At 33.8% G+C, this 10,651-nt stretch overlaps 1 protein-coding gene across 1 annotated transcript in view; it reads left to right on the top strand.

Annotated features, from left to right (window-relative positions):
• The window catches only part of LOC106882850 (uncharacterized), a 191,012-nt gene extending 180,611 nt beyond the window's left edge, over positions 1-10,401 (top strand). Inside the window, exons 34-38 of the mRNA XM_052971999.1 lie at positions 1,693-3,241; positions 3,365-3,486; positions 4,466-4,504; positions 6,674-6,753; positions 8,506-10,401. Coding sequence (XP_052827959.1) covers positions 1,693-3,241; positions 3,365-3,486; positions 4,466-4,504; positions 6,674-6,753; positions 8,506-8,937 — 2,222 coding nt within the window. The 3' untranslated portion in view covers positions 8,938-10,401. The remainder of the gene's footprint in view (positions 1-1,692; positions 3,242-3,364; positions 3,487-4,465; positions 4,505-6,673; positions 6,754-8,505) is intronic.
• The last annotated feature ends 250 nt before the right edge of the window (positions 10,402-10,651 follow it).

Here is a 10,651-nt window from a genome sequence, read left to right as displayed (position 1 = left end):
TATATATATATATATATATATATATATTTATTTATTTCATGTACTTGTCAAATAGTGTATTTTTATATGTCATCCTCTAAAGTTTATCATTTTCTATATAAGTTTTGTATATACCTGTGCATATGTATGTTGTACAATTGTCATATTACGTATAAAGGCATATTTGTTTATCCAATCATGTTGTAGATATGTTTAATATTTATGATTATTTAATAACAGAATTTGTTAAACTATTTGTGAAGAGTAAATTAATGTTTTTTTTTTTACTTAGTTTTATTATCTTCCTTGAGAATAAATTAATGGCAACTCTGTAATATGTAATGAGCTGTTTAAGTTTATGTACACAACAAAATCATATATCTCATTCTGATAATAACATTTATTTTTCCAAAGTTTACCATCAGTAATTTCTATAATTTTTTTTCATTCAGTCTGTTTCATTTTTATAGTAACTTCTTCAATAGATTTAAACAAAATGTTCTACTCAGAAACGTGTGTCTGTCTGTCTTTGTGTGTCAGTGTGTAAATGCTTAGTTTGGAACTGGAAACTTGTGAGGATTGGTGACAGGATGACCACCCGACTGTAGTAAAACTGCCTCAAATTCTGTCTGACCCATGCAAGCATAGAAAAGTGGACATTAATCATGATGATAATGATTGTATCCATAACCCCTTCATTACCATATTTCTGTTGAAATAGACTACCTTTATTTTAATATATTTCGAAAACTATGAAGAATTTAACAAAATGACTGTCAGCTTTAGCTGGTATTTGGAACATAAATTGAGATTTTGATTTAATTTTAATTTAGATCTTTTCAAGACAAGAAGTTTTTATAAGAGAACCAAGGGTAGTTTTAAGTGAGTTGGTCTCAAAAGGGTTTAAGCTAGGTTCTGTGGCTCATTTGTTTTTTCGGATTATCTGAGATATAATGACTACCTCCCAAAATTTTACAACTGTTTGGTTTGTGCCCAACATGAAAACAAATCTCTTCCCAAGCCTCTCATGTTAAATATTTGACTAGATCTAACTTAATTAAAACTCAATAGCTTTTATATTCAGTCAGGGATACGAGTTTGTTTATTATAAATAAACTTGGCAATGAAACTTATTTATCAGCTTGGTTAATTAATGCATGATGGTTTAATTAATGATATAGGATGGTCTTGTGCAAGAGCTTGACCCATCTCTTTTATTACTGTGAATATTTTGCATAGAGACCAAAAGTTTCCATAGTACCAACACATCATAGCAATTTATTTAGTTACAATTCTCCTGGCTACATTGTAGTCTCTTTCATAAATTCGATTTGTTTCTCAACGTCGATTGATACCAACAGCTAAAGCACATGGTTTTGGGCTCAGTCTCACTGCGTGGCAACTTGGGCAAGTGTCATTTACTTTAACCCTTTGAATGCCAAGATGGAAATCAAAAGAAGCCTATTGTGTGTGCTTGAGTGTATAAGTGCTTGTATCTGCTTGACATTGTGTGATTGTTGTAAATGAAACATTTTACAATTTAGATGTATTACATTTATACTTGTTAAAACTGATTTTATTATTTAATTTCTAATTTGAATTTATATTAATTATTAAAAAATGATTTTAATGGAGATAACATTTTAATTTTTTTCTCTGTTTGCAACATTTAGTTTAATGTAATATATTTGGTGACATTTCTGATTTTTTTAGTGAGTCTGTTTGAGTTACGTATAGATGAAAGTGAAGAAGACATACCTCACTCACCGACCAGCAAGTCACTCAAGTCTAGGTTGTCAATGGGTAACAAGAAAAATAAAGCTGACCGTTACTCTATATCCACCAGTGAACCAAGCAAGTCTTCCTCTCAAACTCGCAGCCAGAGCTCATATAGCCAGCAAACAAAGAGCTCCATGGCTAAAATGAACAGACAGAGTTTATATGAAACCTCTTTCAGTAAGAAAGACAAATCATTGTCTATATATTCCAAAGATGGCCAAGATGTATCAAAAACTTTGAAAGATCCTAAAAAGAAAAAATATAAAAAGAATTTACTCTCTAATAACATGGTGCCATGTTTGTCAGTTCCCAACCTTACGTGTATAGACAATGATGAGACTCTGCCTGCTTCTAATCTCCAGATTTTATGTGACTTATCCCTTTCTCACAGTGTGCCTGAAGTTAACACAGTTGACGATCAAGGTTCTCAAAGTAGCAGAACATCTAGTGATGCCCAGTCTACAGCAGCCAGAAACATCAATGATGGGTTTTCTTCTGAAGCTAAGGAAAGTGCTTCACTTTCAGCAGCATCCAAACGGCGAATAACCATTGGTTGTGCACCAGATGATACTAAGAAAGGGATTAAAAGCTCTTCCGATGCTGATCTTATGCCACCACCTCTGTCCACTACATTAAATTCACACCGGAAAGACACCAGCAAACGACCAATTAATCGAAATCGTAGACCTCAACCTGAATTAACGTTAGACCAAGCCAAAAATATCCTTTTGGGTAAGTCTGGTGTTCTTGGGAAAAATTCTTACAAAGTGCCTGAGCGCAACAAAACTTCTACTGCTGCAGAAGATTCTTTAAGTAAAGAATCAGATTTACAAGAAAGTACTAGAACATCTAATCTGACCAATAAGCCTGACTCTACTGAACGCCGTTCCTCAACACCAGGTCTTAATCTTGGACCTGACAGACCTCACAGCCCTGCTATATCTTCCAGAGCTATAGCATTAGGTTTACGAAGTCGGGAAATAAAACCCAAATCATTTCTTGGAGACCTTGCACCAAGCCCCAATGATCCACCTGAAAGAGACAGCCCTTCTAAATTAATTTCCACTTCACCATCTTTCCAGACAAATATGGGACCAAACAGTTTGGGATCAAAATATCAAACTCCACCATCAGTGTCTTCTCTTACTATCCATAAGGATAGCGAGCCCAAATGGACCAACTCACTAAGTTCTCGAAAATCTAGTGGATCAAATTCATTATTAAATACTTCAGAGTCATCATCATCTGATGCTAACAAACTTTTACCTAGTGTCAAAAGCAAAGTAGCCATGTTTAATGCTAGTTCCAATACAACACGGCGACAGTCTCTTGAGAAATATTCATCACCCATGTTACGATCTGTTGAAGGCTCTAGTACTTCTCATGGCTCTGATAGCGACACAGAGAAAGAAATCAAACGGCCTGACAAATCAAGATCTCACTCCCCTGCCTCTCTTATAACAAGCAGTCATATCATCAGTAGGTAAGTCATCTTCTTAAAAAAAAAATATTGCAACAGCTTCAGCAAATATCTATTTTATGTATGAATTTATCTATTCTTTTCACTAACCTTTTTTTAATGTTTTGTCTTGTTTCCATATAAAAGGCCTGCTAATGTTGCTCTTACAACACCAATGGAATCTGTTCCTGTGTCTCCAAAATCAGAGAGTCCTCAGTTACAGTTGCCCTTAAAGAATAGCCCCCAGTCTTGGGATATACCGTCTAAAGGTAACTATTTATATTTAATTATAACTTGTTTTGTAAATGATCTGAAGTGGAGTGCTCTAGAATGGTCTGTTATATCGAAATCAAAGAACTAATATATAATTGTTGTCTAATCGAACGTGTAGCTTTATTGTATGCAGTAGCTATTGTCTATATCATTACTATTTAAACTATATTGATTATTCATTTGCTGACCAAATGCTTATCATCAAATACAAATTTGTATTTCTTCCAATTCAATAAATCAATGAGAGGTGTGTATTAGGACTGGTTAATAACACTTCATCATCATCATCATCATTTAATGTTTGTATTTCCATTACTTTTTTATTTGGTAGTCTCTTGTTGTAGCCTGCTTATATCATTTTGATACAAAATGGCTGATCGTTAGTAAGGAGGGACACACAAATAAGAAAGAAGAAAGCAAAGGACCACTGATGAGGTCACAGAAGTGTGACGAAAGAACTCTGGCCGAAATACGATTAAGATTAATGTAATATAAAGCTGAAACAAATTAACATCAAATATATAGTGTGTGTGTTTTTATTGGCTAAACTGGCAATATGACCATCCCCAAATACAATATTTGTTTCAACACATGGTTTCACATCAAGAATCTTGCAAAACAAATATATAAAGATTATTAATCATTTTTGTTAAAAACATTACTTTTGTTTTCTATGATGAGAACCTTATAAATAATTATGGTATCAGAGATTAACTTTCAAATTCTTGAAATGTAGATGTTTATAAAATATCCCACCATTTCAAATGGTTTGTCCAAATATAACAGTTGAAAGCTAGTTTTGATATTACATTTGTGGCAGTAATAGATTTATGCTTTATGCCAATAAAGTTGTTGCTGATTAAATAACATGGATTGATTCTTTCAGTTGTTAACTTCAACTTAATTTATGTTGTTGACCATTATGTTCAAATTTGTCACATTATTTTCATTTAACTGTTGTTATTGTTATTATAGCTGTGCTAGTCTTAAACCAACTTCAGAATGCTGATCTTTGTAAGTGCTATGCACAAACTTTGTGTATCCTTGCACATCTATATTTAACTCACCCCATTTGCCACACACACACACACTCTCTCTCTCTCACACACATACACACACGCACGTCTGTGTGTCATAAATATCCCTTATATTATGATTTCTCATTCACCACTCCTTGCAAATATTTCTCTTTCCAAATGTTGTAAAACCTTTAAGTTATTCCGTTTATTATTCTGTCAGTGTGTATCTTCATTTATTCAACATGCTTTCAGAGATGACAACTTGCTGTGATTTATCAGTGAAAATGTTCAATGTTCTGAACTTAATTACCTTCAATTCAGGTGTGTTACAAATTGAATGTTGGACACATACACATCATCATCATCATCATGGCACAGGTATGACCTGCTTCCCAACCATGTGGCCTTGGGTTCAGTCCCACTGCATGACACCTTGGGCAAGTGTCTTCTGCTATAACCTCTCACTGACCAAAGCCTTGTGAGTGATTTGGTACACAAAAACTGAAAGAAGCCTGTGTGTGTACCCTTGTCTTGTACATCATGTGATGGTTGTGAATGAGCATCATTGTCATATAAGTGAGGTTGTTTCCAGTCTTCCATGAAAAACATGCCTGGCAATAGGGAAAATATTACTTTGCCTGTAGACAGGTAAGGGTTGGCAACAGGAAGAGCATCCAGCCAGAGAAAATCTGATCCATGTGATCATGGAAAAGTGGATGTAAAATGATGACGTGTTGAACACACACACATCACTCTTTAAAATATATACTGCATTTAGTTCATGAGAAAGGTACAACCAGGCAAATTGCTGTAAGTTGGTGGTTTGTATCTTGTCACTGCTTATGCATTATGCCTTAACCCTTTCGTTACCAACCTGGCTGAAACTGCCTCTGGCTCTGAGTACAAATGGCTTGTTTTCATAAGTTTTTAATTAAAATCTTCCACCAAACCTTAGTCACAATTTATGTTCCTAACACTAGCTTAATGATAACTAAGTTGTTTTACTAAATTCTTTGTTATATTGAAAGTAATTGAAAGAAACACAGAGCATCTCAAAATAAATACAGTAACGAAAGGGTTAAACAAGACACTTCTTTGTCAACATCCAAGTTCATATAGTATTGTGTTCAGTACTGTAATGTGATATGTAATTCTCTACTATAGTTAGTAGTGGCACAATAAAATTGTGGCTGTTTTGTGACCTTGTAAGTTTTTTCTGTTTGGTAAAATAATGCAGAAAGTGAAAACCATTCTGTTGTAATACTTCTTCCTTGAATCACCAGATGAAGACTGAGTCTGTAGGCACTGGCTCGGGAACGAAATTTGCTTAGGGGGTGCAAACCCAGGTCCAAATTTTTTTACAAACAAGGTCTTGTTTTTTTTTCTGTTATTTATTTTTGTGTTTTGTTCTTTGAAAAGGAACCTAACTTCAAGCTACTTTTTACACATCACTTTTTATTCACTGTTTTCTAAACCTGAGGAAAATAAGTAGGGGTGCAAATTTTGGTTCTGCACTCTTCAAAAATTCTAGGGGGTGTGCTTGCACCACCTGCACCCCCTGTTCCCGGGCCCATGTCTGTAGGTTCAGTAATGCAATTAAGAGGATTAACCATAATTACTTATTTAACATTTGGAAAGACCAGTGTTTACTTGAGGGTTAACATTAGTGAGAATGCAATTTACTCACTAGAGAATGATCATCAAATAATTTTCTGGAACTTGGCTGTTGTTGTTTTTGTTCTCTTTTCAGGCACAGTGTACGTTGGACTACATTATTCAGAAATGTGCCTTCTCAGTTTTTCGAGTTTTTTTTTCTAAAGGTGGCTGTGCATGGATTGAAGGAGATTTGGCTGATTGATTTGAACAATCTCCCTTTCTATGCTTTAATTAAAGAAATGCTCCATTTTTAGGTAGTTAAAATAGGAAGGTATGCAGTGATAACTCATGGGGGTGAAAGGAATTCAAAGTGACAAGATAACTTGCTCAGTCATTTGTAACTTTTTTTTTTTTTTTTTTTTTTTTTTTTTTTTTTTTTTTTTTTTTGGTAGGGGTTTGGAGGGTAGAAAAATATTTCTGAAATGGGATTTGAACCCCACAATCTCCTATCGTTTAACCACTCATACATATTGGTCCTACTATAAAGTTTTTCTTTCTATAATTTCAGCTGATAAACTGGAGGCTTGCAAGGATGTCATAAAAGATTTGAAACTGGATGTTGATAAATTGTCACTGATGTATGAAAAGGTCAGTTAAATTATGGTTGGCATCATCATAATCATTATCATCATCATTGCTTTTAACTCTGGTTTTTATTATTTAATATTAAAGTTTGTAGATGGAGAGACGATATCTTCAATAGCAATTTCTTTTGTTAGATGTACAAGGGGTTGATTCCTCTTTTTGATGAATCCTGGGGCATGAAGACCATAAAATTCTATTTCTGTTGTAATCACTTGAGTCCTTTGAACAGTTCACTCAATGAAACCGACCAAACTACAATTCATTACAATCAGATTGTATGACGAAGTTTTTATGAAGAGTTATCTCCCCATCGCATTGAAATTCTTATAGCATACATTTGCACTTTTATGGATTAATACTTATTTTTGTGATACATTATATATGAAAAGTATACTCAAATATTGTAAAGAAATCAGTACTCTCTAATAATAATAATAATAATAATAATGATTTCTGTTATATGCCACCAGGGTGATAGATGAGGGGTCAGTGTAGAGACATAAAGTATAGGGATTTTACATAGTGGAATGATAAAAAAAAAATAATAAAAGGTCTATACTGGATATAGTAAGAATGAAAGCAAAAGTATACATAGTTTACAACTGTAAAAAAAGGGGTGGGGGTGATAATGATGTAATATCCCTGATATAGGAGGATCTCTAGGCCCAAGTATCCTCTCCAATTCCTGTTCTTTTGACTTGCAGGTCTATACCCAAAATGATACCATCCACTCTTGCCATTTTAGCCACATTCACCCACCTTTCAATAAATTCACTTGGAGACTGCATCTCTCTCACTTCAAGTAAAGCTTGAAAAAGTTGAAAAGTTCTTAACATAGGCATTGGGACATAGAACTTGGAGGAGTGTATAATTGACCAAACTGATCTCAATTTTTCAATGGTAACTTTATTTTTCAGAAGGATTGAATGTTACATACATTTTTTTTCTTGTTCATAAGGGGCAGTAATTGTCTTGGCTTTCATGTCAATGTTAATGTAAATAGCAGACAGACGAAAGTGAGCTGGCAGAATCATTAGCATGCTGGGCAAAATGCTTAGCTGCTTTTCATCCATTTTTCATTCTCTCTAGTTTCAGCTCATGAGCTGTGGCCATGCTGGGGCACCGCCATCTTTACATTGTGAGTTTAAATTCTGCCAAGGTTGTCTTTGCCTTTCATCCTTTCAGGGTCGATAAAATAAGTACTAGTTGAGCACTGGGGTTGATATAATCAACTTGCCCTTTCCCATGAAATTGCTGGCTTTGTGCCAAAATTTGAAATCAATATTAGTCCCATTTTACTTTATTCAGAAATCGTTCAGTCTATGATAGAATTAAAATGCTTCTTTTCAAAAGTTGCACTGAGAAGTGAATAGAAGTGTGATATAATCTAGGTAATGTTGTTTCAAATGACAAAATTTATGAAAATGCGTGAATAAGTAGTGCTTGCTAATCGAGGGAAAAGTGGTGACCAACAGTAGTACAGCTGGTGGTAGTAGCGGTGGGGTTCTGCTGTGGGCATAAGGGTATGGATTAGGAGGGAGACTAGCAAATACAAGGGCTGCCATGGGTGGCATACACTGTAGCTACTGGTGGACAAAAGATGTATAATTTCCATATGATTCTGTTAACTCCAACTTATTTTTTATGAAGATTATATAGCTTAGAACATGTTATATCCCTGAGATTAAACCAAATTATTGTACTAGCTCTGACTTGTATTAAACTTTTGATTTTATTATATATTTATTTTGTCAGATGTCAAACCCAGAACAAAGCTCCCAAGAGATCTTGGCGTTGTTGAGTCAGGCTATCCAGGAAACTGAACAGAAAATGGCTGGACTTACTTCAAAAATGTCTGTGATGCCCGGAAATAAACTCTCTACGAGAGATATCAGTACATCCCCAATTTTGTTTCCAGAGTCTCCTCTTCCTGGCACAGAAGCTATTTCATCTTCTGTTGATGTAGCCACAGCTACAGCTGCTGTTTCAATGGATGATAAGGCTGTGAATACATCTCCTACTGAACCGGATATAACAATGGGCAGTGATCAGACTGAGGTGGCTGCTGCCTTAGTCAATCTCATTGAGCAAAAGCTGGGCAGAAATGTTCCAAGTGAAGTGCAAACGATGCTGAGAAACTTTTTTCTGTCTTTTTTGCAAATAGTGATCTACAAAAATAGTCACTGAATGAGGCAGTAATGAAACATTTTGCTTCCACATATCATGGTTGCTTCTGTGTTCAATATGGCTTCCATTTCCCAGTTTTATTTGCAACCATAAACACATACACACACACACACACTCCCACAGCTCAGCCTTCGCATTTTATAAAATTGAATTTTCACCCTCATTAAAATGTTTTGATGTGTAGAGTATTTTGTCAAACTTTATTGAATGTCACTAAAGAACCTAAATGTGAAAATTTAATAATAATTATTATTATCAATTTAAATGTAATAAAACATTCCACAGAATGATTAAATTATCCATCCATTAGGAAAGTTGTTAAAAAAAAAATTAACATCAAAATTTCATAGATGCACACCCCAAAAACAAAAAAAAAAAATAGAAAAAAAATTTTATCATTCCAAAATATTTTCTTGTCAATTTAAGAGCAAGAAATACTGAATGAAACAAATATTTTATCAAATTTGCCTTGTAAATAATTAAAACAACCATTTTTTACTCATTTCTTTGTTGTCAGTGATTTTTACTTGAACAAGAGACACCAAAATTCTAACATTTTTCCCTGAAATTCTACAATTTCAGTGTTTGTTGTTTGTAGAGTTCAGTAACTCTTCTATAACTTTATTTTCATTTGTATTTATTGCTGTCAAATTATTTACTTTTCTATTTATACATACACATATGCATATGTGTGTATATGCACACATATATATGTATGTATATATGTACACACATATATATATATATATATATATAAAATACACACTATGTGTGTTAATTTTATATGTATAGTTTTTTTTTTTTTTTTATATTAAATACATTTTAGTTCAGACATTACTGGAAGATTTTGTGGCAAAATGGAGTAAATGCTGTGAAGTATCTTCTTCGCTGCTACTCTCTCTACCTTACTTCTAATTTCAGTTAATCAGCTTAGCCTTTCATTCTTCCCATTAACAACAATAATGTACTGAAGGTCAAGTTACTTAACCCCTTACAGTAAACAAAACAACGCATTTTCATAATGGTGCTATTATACAAATAACGAGCAGTTATTCATTTTAATACAGCAGACACCATGCACATCCATTTTCCTTTTTTCAAACCCTTTTAACAGGGACCACACACACACACACACATCCATTTTATCCTTTTTAACCCCTTCCACTTCTTCCTACCTTTTATTCAGAGAAGAAAAAGGAACAAGCCCACCTCATTTGTAAATGAAAAAAGAAAATTATATCCTGACTGTTATTATTCAACTATGAAACAATGACTTAACATTAAACAATTTAAACACACAACAGTAAATATCCCAAATAGACATTTTCTGCATAAATTATGGCCTTTGGTGAAATAAAACCCAGTTTCAAAACATCAGCTACCAAAGGATACTCTGGTTGTGAAAAGGTGCTTCTGTCACACATCAATTATATAATTTTTTCTAAATACATTATTCAATAGTAATTTGTCTTTTTTTTTTCTGTATTGTTTTTTACTTTGATTATGTTTGTTGTATAAAGGAACTTGAGAGATTGTGTTAACATGGCGTTCAGACATTGCTGCTGTTCGCGAGTTTTGATTTCCTAAGCAAAGTAAATTTACTTGTAACACAAGGTAAGATTGTGTGCCATGAGGCGAGACGGACGAGTTCTCTTGTCTTTTGTCATGTTTCAGTCATTGAACTGCAGTTATGCTGTGTTTTTAGTCAAACAAG

The sequence above is a fragment of the Octopus bimaculoides genome, chromosome 11, assembly GCF_001194135.2.
Source record: "Octopus bimaculoides isolate UCB-OBI-ISO-001 chromosome 11, ASM119413v2, whole genome shotgun sequence".
NCBI classification, from domain to species: Eukaryota; Metazoa; Mollusca; class Cephalopoda; order Octopoda; family Octopodidae; genus Octopus; species Octopus bimaculoides.
This window is presented reverse-complemented; position numbering and strand designations above follow the sequence as displayed.